The following is a 24,167-nucleotide window of genomic DNA, read 5'->3' as shown; positions in this document are numbered from 1 at the left end:
ACCGAAGTACCATAATACCATGAAGGAGACCGTTGTTTTTCATGGTACTTTTGACTCACAAGCGGGCCCTGATCCTGTTGTGATAGGGCAAGAAGGAAGCCCCTTACTTTGCTGTGAGAGGGATTGAGGGTGGATATTAGGAAAGCTTGCTAACTATCAGGAGAGTTGAGCACTGGAACTGGAGGATTTAAGAACAGGCTCAATGAATGCCTGTCCGGGATCATTTAGGTATTCTGGTCCTGTCTCGGCCAAGAGGGCTGAACTTGAAGATCTCTTGAGGTCCTTTCCAGCCCTACATTTCTATGATTTTATGATCTCCTTACCAGTACTGGGCCTTAGTTAAGTTAGTCTGGCTAGAGCTCATTGCAGGAACAGGCCTAAACTTGTATCAGAAATCTTGCAATACAGCCAGTCTTCTATGATTTACAGGCTAGAAGGTTCAGATGAGATTGGGAAAGCCCCTGAACTTTCAGATGCTTATTTGAACCAACGCTTTTGAAATTCGCTCGTTGTCAGTGCTCAGGCATGAAGCTCTAATAACCAAGATGTTAAAGTGAACCATTTGGTGGATTTTCTCATGTTTCCTGGAACTAAAGTAGCCTTCTGCTTCCCTCCAGTAAGTTCTCCTTTAGTCATTTAGGCTTCTGAATTACTTCTCAGCAAGCTGTTGGAGGAACATCCAAAGGCAGATTTGGGGGATCAGGAAGCTTTCAGGGCAAACTGCTATGTACCCAGCATGGAGGTACTCAGAAAACTTTCCTTTTTAGCACTGCTAGTTTCTGGCAGACACCCGTGGTCTCATTAGACCAAACCCATAATCCCCTTTCTCCAATTACTGAATGAATAAAAAGAAAAGTGGCAACATAGCAGTTCCTCCAGCTGGGTGGCTAATGACTCTGCTCTTATTAAGATTTATTTATTACAGAGATGTTCACTGTTTTTAAATTAAACACAGAAATAATGACTCCCGCAGGGCCAGGGCGAGCAGCAAATAGTTCCTTAGTGAGCTGCACAGGGAGGGAGTGTTTTCCAAATGCTGACAGCTTGTGTCAAGTTCCTGTTGTCCCCATATGGTATCAGTAAGGCTTCCCCTGACATGTGGCACCAAAGTGACAACCATGGGCCAGGCCTAGTTAATATTTGCACAACACTCTGAAGCTATTCACTGGTAGCAGGGGGTGTTCAGTAAAGAAGCCAGTATAGTTCTCTGCTAAATCCATGAGCAGAGGAGGGAGGATTTAAATTAAATTTAATTGTGAATTCTGAGCCCCAGATTTTAGGGGTTCCCCTCTCCAAAAGGGCCACTGATTTCAATGGCTCCCAGTTGAAGGGGACTGCTTACACCAGGCAGGGAGGGGTTTGTGATGCCGATGTGTTTACTTAAAAAATCGAATATAAATATGTATGAGTTTGCACTTAGCAAACCGTACAGAGCTGCCTTCTTGAAGTCCTAGATTCACAGAATTTAAAGGACCGTTCGCCCTCTTCATTGGCCCTCCTGCAGATCACAAGCCAGAGCGTTGTACCCCGATATTGTACTCCATGAGCTGTGCTTGGCTAAAGCATCTTCCACAAAGGCATTCCATCTTCATGGGAAAACCTCGAGTGCTGGAGAAGCTAGCCCGTGCAGCCCCTCTTGTATGCAGGATACACACCATTCATGAATGGGGATGATTACCCTTGGGGGGGGGGGAGGGGGGACACAGTTTAGGTTGGCATTCCAAATGATAGCATTGGGGCCCATTTCCGAGGCGCTGGTGGGGATTGCAGGCTGGGCTGGGTGAGGATGTCAGATGAGGCACACAGCTGGTGGTAATAGAGAGCAGGATGGTAGGAGAGTTCAGAGTTGAGGAAGGAAATGGAGGCGGACTTGAGGACATGCCCCAAGAGAAAAGCCTCTGCAATGAGGGGCGCTGAACTCCGGTTTTCTCAGGGCAGCTCAGAGCCTGTGCGTGCAGATGGCTGGTTCTGCATGTCTGCCCTCCTTCTCCCACCACCTTCCTTGGGTCTGCCGGCCCAAGTGGGTGGGTGTGGATGGGAACAAGCCAAATCAGTGTCCCAGCGGCCTACAAAGGGGATGGAAACAGAGCCCATTGGCAACTTTTCCCCCCCTCAGCTTTGACAGTAACCCTGAGACGAGCCGAAGCTGGACCCTTTTTGCAGGCTCAGGTGCTAGCAATGGGGGGGGCAATGGAAAAATCCATGCATGGGGTAAAAGCGCCTGGGGGAAGACATATCCAGGGTGCAGTCGTCCTAAATTAACAGAGCTGGAGCCTGGTTTCTTCCTTCTCCAACCACTGGCCTTGAGGTGCATAGCCCAGCAGCGGAGCCCAAGAGAAGCCCACAGAAGTTGCTGACTCGGTGGTGCCAGGGCTTTGCCCCACACACAAAGCACTAGGGGGAGGCACAGAGGAGCAATGCCCTCTTTCCCCACAGCCTGGGACCATGCTGCCAGTCAGCTGGGCTCTGCTGTGAATGCTGCAGCCTTCTTTGGCTGTGACCAGGCAGGCTGTAGGCTCTGAAAACCCTCAATTCGAGCCATAGTCCAGCGAAAGGCACTCGGGGGAGTTTCAGAGCTGAAGGACTTGCCCATTCCACAAAGGCTGGCAGCCTCCCCCACCAAGGGAAAGCTTAACGCTGGCGCTGCGTCAGCGAAACCCATCTGCACACCGGGGACACTGCCCTCTGCCAGCATTTCACCAAAGGCGCCAGCACCTGGCCCAGGAGGAGATGTCTGCAAGCCTCATGAGGCAGTGGCTAATGATGCCTGGCAGCAAGGCCGGTCCCTGTTACCACAGCCGCAAAAGCTGCCTCCCAGGAAAGGGTAGGAGCTCTTGAGGTGTGAAGCTAATTAAGTGTTCATGCTGTAGCGGGGCTTCTCGGTTCAGCTCTCCCAGCGCCCTGCTCGATGCTGCCTGCTGTGGTCCCTTCCCTCTTGCAGCTGGGCGACATGGGTGACTTTCCACTGCAGCACAGAGCTGAGCCCCAGCAAATTCGGCACAGGGCTGACGCTACCTTATGACCCCTCTAGGTGTGGATTCTCCCTCGCCATGTGCCTCCTGTCAGCTGCACTCATGGGACACAATTCATGTGCCTCTCTCAGGCTGCATGTCAACAAACAGAAGTGGGTTTAGGTTACATCCTCCCCCCCCCCGCGTTTGAGCTTTCCAAAGCCAGCTAAAGGACCTGATATTTATATTAATGGGCATTGGGTACCTGGATCCTTTCAGCAGCTTTCACATGCTCTGCCCAGGTTCCCTTGTTGCAGCCGCATTGTTGACCACACGCTAGTGCTGACAGCCAGCGTTGTCACCACTGGGCCAGATAGGCCTGCTCTAAGCCAAGCTCCAGGACTCCTGTCTACACTAGCACACCCACCAGGGGACTTGCACCTGTTTCCCAGATGTCCCCAAGATTTGCAGCGGCCAGTGAGCATTAGGCACCCCACCTGGTGTGATACAGCCCAGTAGGCACTGATCTGCCCATCTAAATACCTTTGAAAATCTGTCTCCCCCCCCCCCCCACAGCCTAATATTCACTGTTCTGGCTTTACAAAGGTCTGTGACTCAAGAGATCTCGCTGCAACTGTGAAATGGACACGTTGGCTGCACAGAACCTCCAGTAAGCGCAGTGGATTGTTAGCCCATGGCGGATGGATGTCATGGGAGGCAGGCAGTTAAAAGTGCTGCGCTCAGCCTTGGGGCCAGTGGTATTGACCACCTGTGTGCCTGACCGCTGTCTGGGCCGCTCCCTTCAGGGGCCTTCTGCTGGACCTGGCACCAAATGCCCAGGTCCTCAGAGGTATTTAGGTACCTGACCCCGATTCGGATGGAGGGGACGCTGACCTGGCACCCAACCCATTTCTCCTGCACTGGTCCCATCTCAGCCACCATCACCAAAGTCTCTGAGGAACCAGAGTCAGGTGCTAGACATTTGGGCAAATGAACATAAGAATGGCCATGCTGGGTCCGACCAATGGTCCAGCGAGCCCACTATCCTATTAAAAACCACAGGGGAGGGAGAAGCAAAGGAATCCCGGGCCCAGCACACTGCAAATAGCCCCGGGGGGTACACGATGCCCTGTGGAACAAAGAGCAGGAAGAGATTTTTTTTCCCACCCATGTTTTCTGGGAGGGTTTTTTTTTTAAAAAATTTCCTTCCTCTGAAGCTGTGACTCTGGGTGGGGTGTGATGGGGCTCTTATGGGGCATAGAGCTTTCTTTTTCCTCAGGTGCTTGGCTGACTGGTTCTTGTGGTCAGGAAGGACTTTTCCCTCAACTCAGCTTGATAGGGACCGTGGGGGGGTTCACCTTCCTTTGCAGGATGTGGGTGCAGGTCACATTGGGGTCTCTCTCCCTTAATTGGGCCCTTGCCATTGCGGGAGCCTCGGGCAGCGGGGCACCTGGGTCCCTCCAATTCTCACATGTAATATTTTGGTCTCAGGAGGGTAGGTTTAATGTGCCCCCGCATGGCAGGGTGGTGCTGGTGGCCTGGGAGGTGCAGGAGCTCAGACTAGATGAGGGGGCCCTTCTGACCTTGAACATTCTGATGTTAGCCTAGCTGCAAATGCCATCTGTGCAGTGGAGGTTGTGTCTATCAAAATATTGCGAGTCACATGACCTAGCATGGCAATGCCCCTTTCCTTATGGGACCCCCCGGTAGGACACCTGACTAGCAAAGTGGTGAAACCCAATGGCCAAGATGAAACGCGCAGGCTGGGAGCTTCAAAAGTGACACGGGATTTTTGGGGCCCCAACCTGAGCCACCTTAAAGAAATTAACTTTCCAAAAGTGCTGGATATGCTCCCTGGGAAAGTCGGGCCCTTTAAGACATCACAAATTCTTTGTTACTTGGGAACCACTTGGTCATTTGGCCTACTTGCCTGGGTTATCTATGAAGTTGTCGTTCCTTCTGGCCTCCCCTTCTCTCTCGCTCGCCTTTCTCCCACGCTGTCTCTAGCCATGGTCCCTTCTTCCCATCCCCAGACGTCCTCACCCTGCTTTCCCTTCTCCGTCATCACCCTCGTTACCTGCTGTGCTTACACTCCCCTCCGCGGAGCAGCACTCGCTCCCTCACACACCCTCTTTCCTTTCTCTCCTGCTTCCCCAAATGCCGCTCTCACACCTTCCCTCCGTTCTGCTGCCCTTCAAGGCAAAAAGCAGCAGCAGTCCCTGTCAGACCAAATAAATAAACGTGCAGTGGCCAACCCCGTGAAAGCAGGGAGTGTGTGTGTTTAGTACAAGCTACCCCAGCTCCTCTAGCCCAATGGCTGCCTTTGCACCAGGAAAGATCAATTCTGTTGGCGTGCTGGGCTGTGAGTATACACATTGTCAGCACCCCATGCTGGGCATTGGGCGTGGGGACAGCCCCTGGCTCCATGCATAGGGAGTAGCAGCAAAGGCCAGGGGATGTGTTATGAGGGCTCAGGGAAGACGTTAGTTTAAGGCAAGATGAGAACGTGATGGCGTCTCATTGACCCATTAGGGTGTGATACTTGTGTCCGGGAGGCCATGATCGGCCTTGAGCCTTAACACACCTGTCAGCCGAGACATTTCTGCGTGCCCATGATAGCAAGTGGGATTTTTGCACTGAAGCGGGGGCGCCTGTCGGCAGCGCGGCAGCCCCATTCATTATTTTTTGATGTATTTATCTGTGCGCGTGTCGAAAGCCCTGGCGCTCAGAAGTGGCTGTGGTTGTGCCCCTCGGTTCAACTCCTTGGTCTGGGAAGCCTGTGAATGATTAAATCAGCTGCATTCAGCGCACAGCCAGATGGAATCGCTCTCCGGGTCGTTTTAAAGCAGCAGTCGCAGCAGCATGCTGAATTAGGGCCAGGGGAGGTTTTCCACGACAGTCATCACAGAACGAGGGCCTGCTACGCAAAAGCAGGATGGGGTAGCGAGTCTGCAGTGACTTTGCTGCCCCATGTTTTATGGCCCACGTATAAGTTTATAGCTGATTTGGCACCTTCCCTAGAAGGAAAAGTGCTCAGTGGGGGAGGCAAAGCTTCCCCCACAGCAATTATGTGGCTTCTTTCTGTAGAAAAGTCCCTCACAGTAGCTCCCAAGTGGGCCTGTATGCAGGCTAGCCAGCCCATCTCACTGCTCCCAGCACCGTGGCACCTAGAATATTTTTAGCATGCTAAATCGATCAAAGCTGTCGCAGGTATATCTGTCCGAGCTGGCAGTTACACCTCCAGCTTCAGCCTAGGCCCACCCAAAGAGACAGAGGCAGGGCTGCGTTTCCCCAGCTGACCCTGGCCTCTGAGCAACGCAGCAGCTCTGTTTCTCTGTCACTATCAGGGCCTGTTGTGGGACAGCAGCATCCCCCAGCTGAAAAAAATCATCGCCCCATTTCCTGACTGGTTCCAGAAATATTTCCCATTGAAATCAGCCAATCAGAGCTGCCATCATAGTGATGCAAAGAACTTCTATCCAATGGGATTTGCGAGTCTCCACCATGGAACATTCTCCACCATGGACACGTGCGATGAGCGATCTGGGCTTCAGACTTGGGTGGGTTGTGTGGTGATGCAAGATGCACCGTGCCCAGCTCACCTCAGTAACTGACGTGAGGCCTACTGAAGCTGCCCAAGGACTGAGCCTATCTAGGATCCAGGACTACAAACGATTGAGCTGTCTATAGATTTAACCCTTTCAGTCAGGGGGCAGATATACACAGCACCTACTTGCACTGTGCTTGCTGCCAGTCGGTGGTTAAGTCCCTCACTTCCATGCACACTAAAATTAATTACAACCTGACAGATATTAAACAGCGGTAACTGCCCCGGCACCCAGAAGACACAGGTTTACCGCTAATAATGCCATCATCTTCCTTAACCTTCTTTTTTCCCCCTCCATCAGTGATTGACATCAAGTTGGACAAACCACAGGATCCTCCAGCCACTGAAGGCGGGTGTTCTTGCTAATACAGAGCCCAGGATTGGTCAGCTTCATTTGATACCGCACGCTTGTTGTGTTGCTTCCTATGGGTTAGTTTCCTAAAGAAACAAATTGTTAACAGATGGGGGAGGATTTTTTTTTCTCTCTGTCTCTGGGGGCGGGGTGGGTGGGAAAGTTCAAATCACATCACTGTTATGAAACTTACTATTTTTTTGGTTTGGTTGTAATATATTGTACGTTATCAAAATTGCCAAAAACAGGTCAAAATTTAAAAAGGAAACTTTCAATCATGTGTATACAACTTTTTGCCAGATGAAATGTAGTGACTTTTTTTTTTTTTTTTTTTGAGGGAGGTTGGGCTTTTGTTTTTGTATATTTGTAAACTTACAAAAAAAGCTCCCCAGAATACTACAGTCTGGTTCGTTTCAGCATCTGACGTGGGACATCTCTTGTAGCAAACTAGTCCCTGATTGGTTAAACAAAACACTAACTGTACAGTAAAAAAATTGGATGGTCAAACAACAAAGCATGCTGCAAATATACAAAATAAGTGTGTGATGTGATAGCTCTAGCTATATCTCCATTTATAGCTTTAGAGAGATATAATCAGAGGGAGAAAATGTGTGATAGTGGGCGGTGTAATACACCTCTTATCTCATGTTTTAGGGGTGACTACCCAACTCCCAGATGGTGAGACAGAGTGTACAATACATGTAAGTCTCACTATCATGCATTACACAGTATTATACCATACCAGAGAGGATATGTGCAGAACTACTGCTATAGCAATCAATGTTTTTAAGAATTTTTAGTTGTTAATGTTGTATGGCATAGGTCTTGAAGTATAATTTGCCGATGGTTTCTTTTTTTCTCATGGGTATAGTAAAAGACACATACGCATTCACAAGCTCTAGTGAATATATGGAAAAAACCTGTATGCTTGGCCTATGGGAGTCCATTCCCTGCAGGGCTCACTCTGGTTAATAGTGGCCACCATTTTGCATTCGCTCTTGAGCAGAAGTAAGTGCCTGGAAACAGTTGGTACCTGTAAAAAAAAAAAAAAAAAAAAAATCACATTCCTGTCGGAAAGCATCTCTTTGAGCCTGTGCAACATGGGCTGCGGTTCACTTTCAATGGAGATTGAGCTCAAGTTCCAAAATGGTGGCCAAAGTTTAGCTAGTCCTGTAGAGCACTGCAAAATCATAAAGTTTGTCCAATGGGGCCACCGCACTTTTCAGCTAACTGGCCTATACATGACGGTTGCTCTTTATTACTCTTTCTGCATGAGTAAAGAAAAGATAGTGGAGGATGAGTCTCCTAAAAAGGGACGACTGTTTTGGTTACAGAGGTCCAGTAGATCATGGATTTAATTTTTGTACTGTGTACACACACTTTATATAGCTATAAAATATACATTCGCTAACACACACACACACACAAACATGCACGCACACACACCGTATAGATTATTTCGTTTCGTCCACTGTTATGACATGAAACTGCTTTAGACAACAGTTGTGGAAAACAAAATAGGAGGTTCTTGTTATTGTCATATAACTTGTGATTTGTCATCTTGTCAATAAAACAACACATAGATGTGCGTTAAGCTTGAAAAAAATGCACATGGAAATAGCTGCACATCCACAACATCTCTATATGGGAGTTGTGCAGAGGCACACACAATGTAAACACTCACAAACACATAGAACAGTGGGGGTTGTCGAAAGATTGCCTGTTACCTCAAAGCAATTTCAACTAATTCAGTGTCACCTGGGTTACAGTGTATTATCTGATTTGTAGTACAGTACTTGGCTTGAGTGACAGGAAATGTTGTAGTGACCTCCACTGTGTATGAACTTAATGAATGTACTGATTTTTGCTTGATAAAGTAGCTTTCCTCATGCAATATTCCTGCAGAAAAATAAACCTGCCCCCTCCACACACACTCTTGCACACACTCAATCTGGAGGACCTTTACCTTTTTTCTTCCCCCCCGCCTCCTCTTCCCTGCATCAGTAGCCTTAGAGAAGTGTTTCAGTATGAGAATCATTTGTCTCAATGTGGCCTGCAGCCAGACCTGAATATCAGGTATTTAGAATTTCCTTTCCCTCCTCCACCTTCTCCACATTGCGTTAGTAATCAGTTCTGCTTGGACATAAGGCAGTTTTCCTACTCTCCCTCTCCCGCCTGTCACATCACTTGCGTAAGTAAGGCTCTCATATCATGCAGACTTTAATTTTTTCCAGCCTCATATTGTGTCCCATTCATTGTGTCAGTAACCAAGTCGCTTTATCTGCTACATTGCCAGCACCGCACTTTGCACTCCTGTTTGTCTCCCATGCTGTCAGGAATGCAGTGTTGTTAAATTTCATTCAGAAAACTGGACCAGATCTTTGATTTAGCCCTTTCTTGGGTGTGATGCTATCTGAGCCTGTCTCTTCTTTTGTATGCACAAGAACCAGTCACATAGAGCCTTACTAGGGCAGAAGGACATGGACCCTCTAGGAGGCCCCATTATGGAATGGAAAATCTCTGGGGCACAATTGATTTAAGCAGCTACCAATAAGACTTCCTCCAATTTAACTTCTCTAGCATACTTCAGGGGAACACCCGAGAGCACTTTGCAAATGATAAAACCAGATGAAATGGGAAGAAGTTAAAGAATCATCAGTGCTAACCAAATCATTTTAAAAGGTTGTCTAAATCTAACTTGTGACTTACCCTGCGTAGCCATTCTCCTCAGTCTCATGAGGTGAAGGCATGATGAAGAGATTATTGTGCATTGACATCTAATTGACATCTGAAGAAAGGCCCCGGCAATAATGGTGCCAAGATTATCAGCCTTGGAAGCAGGAGAAATGGAACCACCATCAGAAGAAGCCGCTGAGGTGGGTCGGTGAGCAGTGCGTTGCAGGGACCCATCAAGAACAAGGTCTTCGTTGTCAGTCGTCTTTCAGAGCAATAGTATCGGAATGGAAACTCTGTCAATACAATGAGCAGGGATGGCTGTAACCATGCTGTGATCATAAAAACCTGAGACTGCCTTTGTTGTCACTACCCCAAGCCCTTGACTCTGTCCCTTTGGTGGACCTCTCCAAAGGATCCCTGAATGGCAGCGAGAGCCATCAATATCATGGTGTTTTCGGTGTTTAGACACAGCTAGGTCGGCTGTGGATTACAAGGGAATCCTACTGCAAGGCCTGTCTGTCATGTAGAGCTCGGACACCTCATCCCCCATCTCAGGGATGAAGGAGAATGTGGGCAAGTGAGGGAGAAGGACAGTCCCCTAATGGATCCCAGAAGGGAGAGGGGAAAAAAAGAGACTCTCCACTCTAGAAGACAGGAGAAAACAGGCTATGAGAGAGAGAAAAGAATGATGGAGGAAGGTGAGAACACAGGGATAGAGCGGGAAAGGGGGAAGAAGAAGTGAGAGGGAGATAAAGGGTTAAGAGAGAGGGGAGAGAGAAAAAGAAAGTGAGATCAATATACCAGGCAGGAATGTGAGAATATAGATGGGGAGCATAGGGAGATGGCTAATAAGGAGGTGAAGACAGGCAGAATCTGATAGAAGAGAAGCCCTGGAGAGATGCCCGGGGTGCATTAGAAATGCCAGAGAGAGCTCGTCAGATAGAGGGAGGAAAATGGGCAGAGAAAAAAAATAATTGCCATGTTCTCAAACACACAGACAAACTGAACTGAAGAAAAGAGCCAGTTCAGAGAGGAAGAAGAAAGATGTAACTTCAACTGAAAAGCATAATGTCCCATGTCACAATAAGATACACACAAACCTTAGTTTTGTATATTCGAGCGCATGATTGTTTTAGGGGCGTGGGACCCGTATTTGGAGAGGTGAGGTGTGAGTGGGGAGCATGGGGTGGGGGTCTAGCATTCCTGTGCTTTTCCAGTGGTGATATTGGACTGTGTGATGTTTATACCCACTTTTGCAAGTGTCTTATGGGAAATATACAAATAAGTTTGGAGGCCCAATGGCTTTGATTGATATGAAGCTCATTCCATCTCCATCTGCCCCAGAACTAGATAGCTTTTGTGTAGCCCATGGCCACCAATACCATGTTGACCCAAAGGTGCATGTAAATCTAGACTAAAATAGAAACCACCCCCCACACCACCACCTCCCCGCAGACATCTTTGAAACCATACATGTAACGATGGAAGAGTGGGGGCCCAGTGTAACAAACTGCCGGTGTCCAAACAGATAATACTGAAGCTAGGTGCGTCCATACCAGATAACTAATCAATGCAGTGCTCCCAACAGTGTTGTGTCCCACATAAGGGTGAAGTGGAAACACAAAATCTCAGGACTGCAGCTATGCACTGGAGTAGTTCCCCATGCTTTCAGTGGGGAATGCCAACTGCAGACTGAGATCCGTTAAATAACTTATTCCATTAGAGGTGCCAATGGAATTAGGTGGCTACCTCCTTCTCAAAAATCTGTTCAAGGGGATATGGTAATTAACAGAATTTCTCCGGAAAGCCTAGTTTTCCTTGCAAACTCATATCACTTTAAAATAAGACAATAGCTTACCTTGAGACACAGAGATGGTCAATGTCAGTACAAGACATACCTTCGGGATCCAAACAATCCTGGAGCAACCAAATGGTCCAAGGATCAAGTGAGTGAGCCCATTGTCAAAGTGCTTTCACAGCTTCTCACCAGCGTGCTGGGGAAACTCTGAGCAAACCACCCAAGATGGACATCTGCGAGGATGACTAAATATTTAAAAACAAGAGGACTGATGGAGAACAGCTGACACACAGGTGTGGTTGATGTTCTAAGCAAAAAAGTAGAGGAAGTGTTTGCAACTTTAGGAAGACAGACCATTCCACGTGTAAGATTTCTTCTCAGGGTGTAACAGGCCAGCAGCACTCTAACCAGGACAAGATGATCTTTTGGCCCAGCTAAGATTAAAATAGTGCATCTTGCCCACCTCAGAACTTTTCTCTAACCAAACAAAGTTGTTCCAACTGGAGAGAAAGCCCAGAGAAACTCCACCGGTACTGCAGCCAGCAATCACTCTCCCTCATCTTCCTGAGCAAACTCGTGGTATAAGAGAAAGCAATGGGTGGCAGAAATCAGCATTCCTGTCCCCTTGGTAGCAGTTACCTCAGTCAGCTAATTTTGGGGGATAATAGAGATGAGCCCAATTGTTACTAATGACCAGGCTTCGAATTTAGCAAGTCGGGGGGGGGGGGGGGGGGGGGGGGGGGCAGTCTGGATTTATTTAGAGAGAGCAAGGAAGTAACATGAAGCTTTCTGGATAGAAACAAGTGAAGATGTGGCAATGATGTGAGGAAGAGTAAAAGAGACTGACGTGATGAGAAAAGTGATGGATAGAATCATGATGTCTGCAGCTGAAGAAGCCAAAGAAATGATCAAATGAGAGTTTACACATAAACATTCACAGGCTGAGTTAAACCAAAAGTGATACAAATTATTAGTCACCCACAGAAGACTCTACCCCATCGAACATGAGTTCTTAAAAACCTATGAGGACATTAGGATCATTCTTAGAGGGGTCAGAGGCAAAACAAGAAGTGAACAGGACTGTAAACAAATGTGAACACATTAAAGAGACAGATGCACAAAGTCAAAAAAACCCAGTGGTGCTGCATCCGCTCGCTCAGCTAGACAGGTGAGGACCATGGCAAATGCATGAGGAGCTGGAGGATGAAAAGGGTGATGCGCATTGAGTCCAGCCAGGTTCTGATCACTAACAGAAGCCTGGTATGGAGGATAAGCAATCTTTCATAGCACCAGGGTCTCATCCCTCAGGCACTGTGCACTCTTAACAGAGCCAAAGGCAAGTTTCTCCACTACTCTGTCTGAATAAGATACTCCAGCGCTTAGTCAGACAGCTGGGGACCTTTGGGACATGGAGAAACCTCCACAAAAGAACTTATGAGAACCATTAAACCCACATGATGGCATTTGGGAGATGTAGGAATTCCCAGAGCCTTGAAAGTTGTAGTCAGGGCACCAAGGAAGGAAGCAGAATCAAATTGTCTCTACGTTCTCAGGGAAGTCAATTGGTAACAGGAGAACATACTAATGATGAGGGGGATACAATGGAGGAGTGAAGAACATGTTACAGGATGATTTTCCAGGCTAGAATCCTGGCCAGTTTGTTGCCATCAATAAATATGAGGCCCTTGAGCAGCAAAACCAGCTTCTAAGAGGAGAGAGACAGGAGAGAAAGCCATAGCCATGTTACATGGCTACAGTAGACCCCTCTTCTCAGACACTAAAATTCAGCCTGTCATACAAGACGCCAGGCTTGTACCCAGACATCTCACTGCAGCTCTCCAGCCCTTGGTGCTCTCTTCTTTCCTAGATGAATCTAGATTGCTCCGATTTCAAAAGACCTGGGAGGTTCAGAAGGTGACACTCTTCCCTCTCGCTCCACACAGAACACAGCTACATGCTGGAGGACTCTCTGCTGTTGGAGGTATCCTCGTGCACACAAGAACCTCAGCAATGGCTGCATTTCAGCGATGAAGTGATTCCTGTATGTACTGTGCAGACTTTGTGTATCACTTTGAGAGATGGAAGGTGATGCATAAGTGTCAGATTATCAGCTCCTCCAAACCAGCCCACTGAACAAACAGCACCAGGATTATTTGCAGCTACTCAACATGAGCGATGAAACTAAATGGCCTGAATGGACAGAGTTCTGCCCTCGGATTTCAACAGATGACAAAGACATGCACAAATAAATCCAAGGCACTGCTTTGGGGTCTTCAGAAAACAAGCCAATGACCCTACCAGCATCAGAAATTAAAGTGGCTCACGTCAAACGTATATTTCAATAAGTGTAAGAAACAAATAAAATACACACAGTGATGGTCAAATGATCAATGAAATGAGTGTAAAACTGAAAACTTGATCGAAACCCACCCGTGCAGGGAAATTACGAATTAACCAGCTAAAAACTGGTTCTTTACTATGTGCATCAAAGTTATAACAAAGGAAGCCAAACAGCCGCCAACAAGCTTTTAATTAACTTGACCAAAGTGATGGCTTTCCTTGTTTGTGGGACCAAAATCACATTGTGGGTTATCTGTTGAGTAGCCCTTTTCCATCCTTTCTTCTCGCCCTTTTCATCTTCCCTTTCCACTCCTTACTCTGACGCCTCATTCACCACTTCACTGGCTGTAGGCAAGTCTTATCATGGTATTTCAGTTTCTCGTTGTCTCAGAGGGTGCAGACTGCCATGTTAACGTTCATAAAACTGTGTATAAATGACTTAGCATGTTAGTCAAACAAACAATAAACTGTCTTATTCTCAAACACAGTCTGGTGAGTGGTATTTTTCAGCGACAGAACGCACTCCCAATGGATTATTTCCAAGGGCTGCCTTACTAAAGCTAACTTCCATGTGACTCACTGGCTAAGTGGATCGTGTAGGATAAGAGTCTGGCCGACTGCTACCAGATAATGGAGCTGCTACGCTAGCTTAAATCTAGGCTTGTGCTTTTGGTAACGGGGTCTGTGGTGGGGTCACTATACCCATGAGTGCTGGTTGGACAGACTCAGTATGCTGACCCTACAAGATCTCAGCTAACCTTTCTGTGCATTTCATTTTGTCTTTCTGCTTTCACCAAGCCCTGACCCCTCAATGATTCCAGGGATAGTAAAATCCCACGGCCTCACCCCTCTGGGTCCGGTCCGCCCATGTGTCGCTGTGGCAAGTCTAAACTAACAACCGCCTAGTACGGGCTACTCCCAAGTTCCCTGCCTCCAGGAGTCACGCACTGTGGAGAGACCATCATCTTTCACTGTCTTTCTCAGGTAAGCAGTACTTCTGGGACTAAACCCCAGAGAGTCAGCCCAGCACACCATGGTTAAAGGGGCTGGTCAAAACATTGCCCTCAAAACAATTTAGAGACGGAAAATGGCTTTTGTGCCAAACAAGCATTTTTGCCAAAAAAAGAACAAAGGTCCATTTTTGTAAACAATTGTCAAGTTTTCACTGGGGAAAAAAAAAACCTGAACCAAAATCAGTTTGGGGATTGTCAATGAAACCTTGAAAAAAACCTCCTCGTTTCCTGACCCATGCCAGCAGTTATCAAGTGAATGATGACCAAGGAGGGGCGGTTCGTACATGTGGCTGAGAGACCTGCTCTCCCGCTGCCTGACAAATAATTGCTGGCACTTTCCCAGGATCTCTTCATTCTGCTTAGTGCTGGGAGCCAATGGACATGCCTTGTTGCCCCTCCTCTGCCCTTTATTTTGTTCCCGGGGAAACAGGTCACCTGGCTTCCAACTCTGGCTTTGTTCTCCAACACCTTCAGCTGGCTCTTTCAGAGGGTGGGCCCTGGCCACCAGTTGCCAGGCTACGGAGTGTCGGCCATTGTCTCACCTGCCAGCTAGGGTTGCTTCAGTGCTCACACACCTTGTCCCACCACCTAGCTCCTTGAGTGACACATAGGGGAAACTGAGGCACACACAGTATTCAGAGAAAACATTAAGACCATTCCAGCTTGGTCACAGGGCTAGCTAACAAATCTGACTCTGGACTGGATTCAAAGCAAGGCATGTGAGTGTGACACACTGACTCCTGCAGATCTGATGGTCCTTCTCATTGTTGTCATCATGGTTCCCGGGAGCTCTTGCCCAGATGCTCAGCTGTGCCCAATGACGCTGTGGCGGGTGGGGTGCAAAGGAGCCATTTGCAGCTCCCCTGCCCAGGGTCTACCCCTCTACAGTCCCCAGTATAGTTTAGAGTAGCCTCAGGGCTCCTAAACCAGTCAGGGATCACCAGTGTGTAGCAGCATTCTGGTTATGCCACCCATCTCCTGGTCATCCCCCTAGGCAGGGTGTGTAGAGCAGTGTTGTGTAGGAGCTAGCTGAGCCAGCACCATGCCCTCCAGAGATTCCTTCACCCCAGGGGATCTCTGGTTAAGCCAGCTTTCCAAACAGCTTTGCACCACTGGAGCAGTGTGAAGCAGCCAGAGAACTGGCCCTGTCTGCATCGCTCTGTTCAGCGGCTCTGTTTTGAGGCCACCCCTAACTGATTTGGTTGGCTGAGTGGCCCTGTATTTTGCCAGCTCTGGCCTATACAGGGAACATAGGTTCTGCCGCTTCACTCGTGCCCTTTGTGTAGCATTCGCACCTCTGCAAACAGAGCATAAGGAGGTGTGCAATGCTGCCATGGTAGTGGGCTGCACCCCCTGTGCTCCAGCAGAACACAAGGTCCAGAACCAGGGCCCTTGGGTCCCCCACCATGGCCCCTGTTGTCTCATTTTGAAGCTGACGCAGCTAACAGAGTGCAGTCCGAGTGCAGGCTGGCGCTTGCTGGAAGATGGCAGGTTTATTTTTTGCGGGGAATTTTTTTTTTAATCTCAACGTCCTGCAGAGTTGGGTGAAAACTTTCTTTTTTTTTTTTAAATAATGGCAAACTAGATGATTTTTTACAGGAACATTTTTGCTTTTCAGGTTTTTTTGTTTGTTTGTTTTTTCCATTAAAAATATAAACCAGACCTTTTCTTTTCATGAAAATGAAAAGCCATTCTCCCCAGTCCACACAATGCCAAGCCACTCCAGGCCCAACCTCGTGCTGCCAACCTCTTCCAGCCTTCTGGCGCCACCGGCTGATTACCAGGGCTTTCCAGACTAGCTGAGGGCACTGCCGCTGAGACCTGATTGAACAGAGCACAAAGCGACGGCACGTGGCATTGACGCCTGAAGAACGGATGGCTGCGAGAGGGGGCTGGCGAGGGGACGGCAGTGGGGGCACAGCGGCAGCGTTCCCTGGCCGCGTGGGTAACTAGCAGAACTAACAAAGGGGAGGGCAAGGCAGCTGCTGATTTAATTACGGACTGAGCGCCAGGGGCCTGTCATGACGACACAGGCAGCTGGGGGTCCATTGTCCCACCGGGACCATTTTTCATGTTGTTCGGCTTGTAATTGGACACAGCCATAAATCGCTGTGATTGCACACGGCTCCCCCGACACCCTCCCCGCGAGCACCACAGCGCGACCACGGCCCACTGCGATCAAGCAGGCGGCAGGGCACTTGGTCCGGGGCAGCTAATCCAGCCGGGGGGGGGGGAGAGGGGAGGGGCAGCTCCCCAACAATGACATCATTGAATTTCGCCACCTCCCTGGGTCATAGAGATAAAATGTTGCCGCCTTCAGCCACCCAAGAGACTCGCCCCCGCGCAACCGCTGCCAGGGGTCCCAGCCTCCTTTTCAGCTTCAGCCTTTGGGCAGGCGCTGGTCGTTCCCACCCCGGCACCCAGCCCCACCCCTCCGGCACCAGCTGGGAGCCAGAGCCCAGGGGAGGGGTGGGGGAGAGCCCCATGGAGGTGGGGCAGATGGAGGATCACGTGCCCTGGGGAGGGAGGGGACGTGAGGAGCACCCGGTTGGGGGGCGGGGGGGGCTTGAAAGGCAGTTTTTAAATGTTAAAAAAGTGACCAGAAAAGATGCACGCCCCAAAACTGAAAAACCAGTTCATCCCCCCCTTCCCTCCCAGTGTCTGTCTTGTTAGCTCACGGCGCCCTGCCCCTCACCCCTGTGCGGGATGCCTGCGGGCGTCTTGGCTGGAATTAGACCACAAACACTTCAGGGCAAGGCCTGGGACAATCAGTAGCCTGCCAAGGGGCAGCGCTAGGCTATGCTGGTACAGAACAGGCCCTGTGGCGTGCAGGCTGTGTGTACAGGGCCAGGCACAACGGGCCCTGACCGCTGATTGGCACACAGCGGCTCCTGTAATATGCCTAATAGTTAATACGTGCTGTTTAAATCAAAGCAGCACATTGACACCACCCATGCATGCCACAGCTCAAACAGCCGCTGGGCCATGAGTCCTTGCGGCTCGTGGGGCTAATTACACCCATTCGCTGCCCAGACAGACCCTGCCACTTTCACACAGGGCTGGGAGCCTTTCCCATAACTCTGCCCAGGTGCAAACACCACCACAAGGCTCAAAGCAGCAGGGAATCGGGCATTGCTCAGGGGCAGCCGCCACAGAGCCATATAGACGTTCTAACTGGGGGGGGGGGCGGCATTGCCAACATGGACGCGTGGCAGTAGAGTCCCAGGTCTTGGGTAGCTAAATACCAGGAAAGCAGGCCTAGCAATGCAAATGCTCCCCCCGCCCCAAAATAAATACAATGCACCTGTTTTGTAGGGTAGTGGAGAAAGAAATGCCTGGTGGAGGCTCTTTCAGCAACATTTTAGAACTAAAAATAAGACAAAATATTTGCCCAGCGCCCCAGCTGCTTGCTAGCTCGCCTCACGTTAGTACTGTAGGGCCTGATCTAACGCATAATGAAATCAACACTTGCCATTATTACTAATTTTTTTCTACTGCTTCCACTCCTTCCTCCTGTTAAAGCTAATGAGCTGCACCGCTAATGAGCGCCCACAATTCCTCTCTGGCTGACCTTGCCAGGAATGCGTGCAAGAGGAGAACATATTCAATTAGAAAGGGCATTAGCAGAGACCTTCCTGCAAGACTTCCTTTAAAACAATTATTTTAACTGCAACAGCAACAAAAATGACGCCAAACAAGCAAACCACAGAACAGCCAACATCCCGGGAAACGCTGCACCTATTTTTAATAGCTACTTCTTTAACCCACGGATTCTGAAAAGCCAATATTAACGGTTTGTAAAATGTATGCTGATATCCTGACCCCTCGAAGGACTGTTATTAAAGCAACCTGGCAATAGGATATGAAAAATGCAAGTCATTCCCCACCCACTCACACACTGTGCCTCAGTTTCCCCTCCCACTCTTTGTCTCTTTATAGTGGTGCCACCCTCACATGTCTCCTCATGCTTGATGCCCCAGCCCTACTCCTGGAGTTACATGGTTAGATGAGACTGGGGGGAAAAACGTACATTTCTAGCACCCCCAGCTGCAGAGAGCAAGTTTGAAAAGGAGACGTCACGCAACCTAAAGGCTCCGAAACCAGGTGATAAATGAAAAGACTCTAACATTTTATTATTTTTTTTAATTTCATGCTATATGGTGATTTCAGGGTGGGGGCCTGATGTGATTTGTTTAATGCTAGAGGTTGGTACTACTGGTTTTATCTATTTAAGCTCATGTTTTTTGAGGCAGGGCCTGTCTCCGACACTGTTTGTACAGCATGCAGCTCAGCGGAGCCTGTTCTCACAGGGCGTCTCTATGAGTTACTGGCGTATAAATTACGACCAGCACATTTGTCAGCATGACCGGGTTATTTTTTGGTTTGTGGTCTGTTTTGTTTTTTCTAATCCGCTGGTTGAAATGTTTCAAATATGCAAAGATTTGCTGAAAATGGCTCACGCAAAATTGGCCATTGCAAAAGTGGTTTTTCTTTGTGTCCTAAAGCCGCTATGCCGAGATGTGGTGGCAGAAATGCTTCATTAGCACTTGTACAGTACAGTCTGCCCAACTCACGGCTTTGCTAGGTGGAACTGTCATCTATTCAGTGTAGTGATCAGCGAGCCCGATCAGGGCCCAGTCAAGGATCAGGGCCCCACCGTGCTAGGCGCTGTACATACACCTATCACAAAAAGTCAGTCCCTGCCCTAAAGAGCTGCCTGACTAAGTACAAGACAAGAGACAACAGATGGATTCACTATTTCAGGCAAGGGCAGCACAATGCATCAGTGAGACAGTTGTGTTTAGTGTAATAAGCGACTGTCACAGCCCACCAGCAGTCTACCCATTGTCCTGGCAGAGATGACTTTTAAGGCAAGAGCTGAAGGTGCGATCCTAGTGGCCTTGCAGGTGTTAGAATCATAGAATCATAGAGTTGGAAGGGACCTCAGAGGTCATCTAGGCCAACCCCCTACCCAAAGCAGGACTAACTTCAGCTATATCATCCCAGCCAGGGCTTTGTCAAGCCTCAGCTTAAAAACCTCTAAAGATGGCGATTCCACCACCTCCCTAGGTAACCCATTCCAGTGCTTCACCACCCTCCTAGTGAAAAACTTTTTCCTAATGTCCAACCTAGACCTCCCCAACTGCAACTTGAGACTGTTGCTCCTTGTTCTGTCATCTGCCACCACCGAGAACAGCCTAGCCCCATCCTCCCTGGAACCCCCTTTCAGGTAGTTAAAGGCTGCTATCAAATCCCCCCTCATTCGTCTCTTTTGCAGACTAAAAAAGCCCAGTTTCCTTAGCCTCTCCTCATAAGAAGTCTTGTGCTCCAGTCCCCTAATCATTTTTGTTGCCCTCCGCTGTACTCTCTCCAACTTGTCTACATCCTTTTTGTAGTGGGGGGCCCAAAACTGGACACAATACTCTAAATGCGGCCTCACCAATGCTGAATAAAGGGGAATAATCACTTCCCGCGACCTGCTGGCAATGCTCCTCCTCCTAATGCAGCCCAGTATGCTATTAGCCTTCTTGACAACCAGGGCACACTGCTGACTCATATCCAACTTTTTATCCACTGTTACCCCAGGTCCTTTTCTGCAGAACTGCTGCCTAGCTCGTCGGTCCCCAGTCTATAGCTGTGCATGGGATTCTTCCTTCCTAAGTGGAGGACTCTGCACTTTTTTGTTGAACCTCATCTGATTTCTTTTGGCCCAATCCTCCAGATTGTTTAGGTCCTTCCATATCCTATCCCTACCTTCCAGGATATCTACCACTCCCCCCAGCTTAGTGTCATCTGCAAACTTGCTGACTTGTTCTTCCATCCATGCGGCAATGAGGGTCTGCCACTCCCTTGGACTGCTGCCCGCCACCACCAGCTGGAGACACAAACCACCTGATGACATTAATAGGCAGCAGGTTTCATGTAAACAGAAAAGAGCCCTTCGCCACACAGCGAGCAGTCAACCTGTGGAACTCGCTGCAGTGGGATGGTGTGAAGGCCAAATGTGTAACATGTTTCAAAAGCGAATTAGATAAGTTCAGAGAGGACAGGTCAGTCCATCTATCTCAGCCAAGAGGGTGAGAAATGCAACCCTGTGCTCTGGGTGTCTATAAACCTCCAACTGCCAAAAGCTGGACCTGGATCACTCGAAATTGCCCTGGTTCTGTTCAGCCCCTCAGAAGCAGCTGGCACTGGCCACTGGGCTAGACGGCCCGTTGGACTGACCCAGTGTGGCCGTTCTGATGTTCTTGTGTAAGGCGGCAATGGGACAGGGCGATAGCAAAACTGTCTTAGGTCCAAATCGTCAAAGGTAGTTACACACCTAACTCCTGAGCCTTTAGGCCTTATTCACAGGTCTGCCTAGACCTGTAAAAGAAAGTACCAAGGGCATGTGCCAGCCTAAGTGACTGACACACCTGGGCGTCTGCTTCCCACCTCTGCCCTTCACTGTGGCGCCCAGATTTCCCCCTTCCTTCCCCTCCCTGGGCACTGGCGGGAAGGCCGTGCTCATGAGCTCGCCCAGCAGGCACTGGCTGTAGAACGGGCAGCGTTCGGGCTCCAGGCGCACACCGGCCAGCAGCCCGAGGAGATCCACAGCCAGGCTTTCAAGGCCAAGTAAGGGAGCCCTGCCTGTGTCAGGGGCGGCAGCACCTCTTCCCATGGGGCGGGGGCCGAGGGGCAAAGATGCTGCTGGACAGCAGCAGGCGCATGGCAGGGCTTAATTAGCTCAACGTCCTTTAAAGGCTTCTGTCCAGCCGCCAGCTCATTGGTCCCAGGCTCCAGAGACCATGCCCTGGGCATAATGAATTTGGAGAAGGCCAGCGAGCCACGTAACGCACAGCCCAGCGCCATCCAGTGCGGCGCATACATGCCTGACGCTTGCTACGACCTAAGTGGGCTTTGCCAGTGAGCCAGTGTGACGGCAAAGCCAGACTCTACGGCCACACCCATGCAGCTCTTACCCTGGCCCACTGGAGAGCGCGGGCCTCTTTACTCCGCCACTTTTCTCCCTGCCCTAGTGGCCAGCCTTAGCCCACCACAGAGCAGAAACCGCCTCCCTTCCGCTTCTGTCCGGCCACGGCAGCCCGGCTGCTCCTGCCAGCCAGTTCGCTGCTGAAGATCTCCTCACCAGTGATCGGTGCTGCCCCTGCTCCAGTTCATCACGTAGAACGATGCAGACAGAACCTTGTCCTTCTTGACCAACGTGAGTCAGCAAAGCAGCCACAATGTCAGCTGTGTCCTGACCTGCCAGGGCTTGCCATCACCGATGGCGTTATTCAGAGGCTGTGGTAGATACTGAGCTACCTACCATGTGGCAGGCTCAGTTGTGGAGTCCAATTAGAGAAGTGAGAGCTTGAGAAAATAAAAGAGAAAGGAAGCCACTAGATTGGAAACGTGCACTGAACACGCTGTCTGGAGTCCGCGGAGCAGCCCAAATCAAAGACGCTACACACCGGCCTCATAAGCGGCCTGTGTGTAATTCACCCTATTGCTCAGCTTTGCACTCTGATGCATGGTGATTCTCCTGTATGTCACGCTATCAGAAGCTGGATGCCTGGATCCCCTGTACTCACTCCCTGGGATATTCCCCAGGGTACAATCTGGACTGTTGACCAACCGTGTCTCCTTAACGCTCTAGCTTGGAGTGCCTTTTACACTGCTTTGCTGTCAGCCCAGCCCCGCTCACACATCCTTCAGCATGCAAAGTCCCGCCCAGCTGACTACATGAATGTTTTCCCAGCCACCCACAACTTACATACGGGCGCCACCTGCATATTTCTCATGCCAGCCTTGCACCCCTGACACGTGTCTTGATCGCTCCTGGATAGTACAAGCTCATCGGAAGTGCGGCATTTCAACAAAGGAAAATGATTAGGCAACAGCCTTCCTGTTCCAAGTGGCGTTCCCCATCCAATTCAATCCAGACACACCTGGGTCAAGAGCAAACAATAAAACAAGTTTGTTAACTACAGAAAGCTGATTTTAAGTGACTCCAAGTGATAAGGCATTCAGGCCAGAACTGGCTACTAAAGGAATAAAAAGATAAAAGCACGTGCTAATTCCTAAGCTTTCACAAGCTAAGTGAAAAGGTTTTGTCTCACAATAGGTGGCAGTAAATTTCACTGCCTGGGTCTCCTTCCAGCCTGGAACCACGCCCCCTTCATGCAGTGCTTTGAAAGGCCTCGAGCACAAAGCTAGGCGCAGAGAGATGATGTGGTGATCACTGTCTCCTAGCTGGTATACTCCTCTCCCCTCTGCAAATTACCTCAGGGTCCTCCGTGGAGCTGCAGCTATTCTTACCAGCCAGAGATCTGGTCCCATACTTGAAACTAGCTTGTATGAATGGACACCCACCCCACTACTCGGCTGGATCCCTGTGGATCTGTGCCTCCCGGCTCCCTCACAAGCGGCAGACCTTCACAGACGGCACCCCTACAGCAGCTTAGCCCTCGCGGCGTATTGCACCATTAGCTAACGTCATGGAACCGAGCAGCTTCCCTCGGTGGCCGGAGACGCCCAGGACCGGTCCAGCAGCACAGCAAACAGCAAAGCCGCCTGCTGCCTGGCCACCTGCCCTGAGCCTGAGGAGCTGTTGCTGCGGCCCATCCTCAGCGAGGCCTGCCGCCTGAGCCCACCTGAAACCCACAGCAAAACTGCCACTGGCCTCGGTTGAACCAGGAGGTGGTTGCTTAGGCCCTGATCCTGAAAGGTATTTAGGCACCCAGTGGGAGTTAGGCACCTAGAGACCTTTGACGAGCTGGGCCTCAGTATTCCCTTGCTAAATGTACCATTTCCTCACAGTTGTTTCCACCAGGGATCATTTCCCTTCCCCCCATCCCACTGAAAGTTGTACATAATCCAGCAGTGTACAGAAACCTCCCTAGTCAGAACATCACTGCACGTCCCTCAGCCTGCTTTTTTCCCCCTTATGGCAAGCCCTATAAATCCTACATCCACGGGGTGCCCACCTGCTCCGTAATCAGGGCATTCGTTCACACAGGCACTCGGCTTGTTCTGTGACCTATACCTCACCGCGTCTGTGCGGAAAGATCAACTGGTGTATTCCCTATCGTCTCTGCACCAAGATAAAATGCTTTGCAGGGTTTGTTGCTCCCCCTAGAGCCGGCTAGCATGGCTCTCAGGCGGAGAATGACAAGGATTCAGAGTGGTCTGAAATTCACTGGAGTTGGTTTGGGTTTTTTTTTTTTTTTTTTAACAACGTCACTCGGTTTCCTAACAGGCAAGGCAGCGTGTGTTTCCTTGCCATCAGGCAGGGGGTCCTGGGTGTTGTTTGTGCATTAACTGATTGCTTATCAGAGGCAGCTGATGCCATGATTAATTTGGCAGGGGAAAATGGAAGGAATAGATGGCACAGGGCATCGCTGAGAACCAGTTGGAGCTCAGCTGGGTCCAGCCCACTGCTGGGGGC

The 24,167-nt window shown here is 49.5% G+C and overlaps 1 protein-coding gene across 2 annotated transcripts in view; it reads left to right on the top strand.

The window, feature by feature from the left end:
- The window catches only part of RAB6B (RAB6B, member RAS oncogene family), an 83,607-nt gene extending 76,587 nt beyond the window's left edge, over positions 1-7,020 (top strand). Inside the window, exon 8 of one of the 2 annotated variants that reach the window (XM_067538701.1) lies at positions 6,860-7,020. In XM_067538701.1, the coding sequence (XP_067394802.1) occupies positions 6,860-6,924 (65 nt within the window). In that variant the 3' untranslated portion in view covers positions 6,925-7,020. Of the gene's footprint in view, positions 1-1,432; positions 1,504-6,859 lie in introns of those variants that run through there. The other variant, XM_067538702.1, reaches the window with a different exon arrangement.
- The last annotated feature ends 17,147 nt before the right edge of the window (positions 7,021-24,167 follow it).

Source organism: Emydura macquarii, unplaced genomic scaffold (genome assembly GCF_026122565.2).
Source record: "Emydura macquarii macquarii isolate MOO-44397 ecotype Brisbane River unplaced genomic scaffold, CSIRO-AGI_Emac_v2 contig_499, whole genome shotgun sequence".
Lineage (NCBI taxonomy): Eukaryota > Metazoa > Chordata > Testudines > Chelidae > Emydura > Emydura macquarii.
The sequence above is the reverse complement of the archived record's forward strand: the minus strand, read 5'-3'. Positions and strand labels throughout refer to the sequence as shown.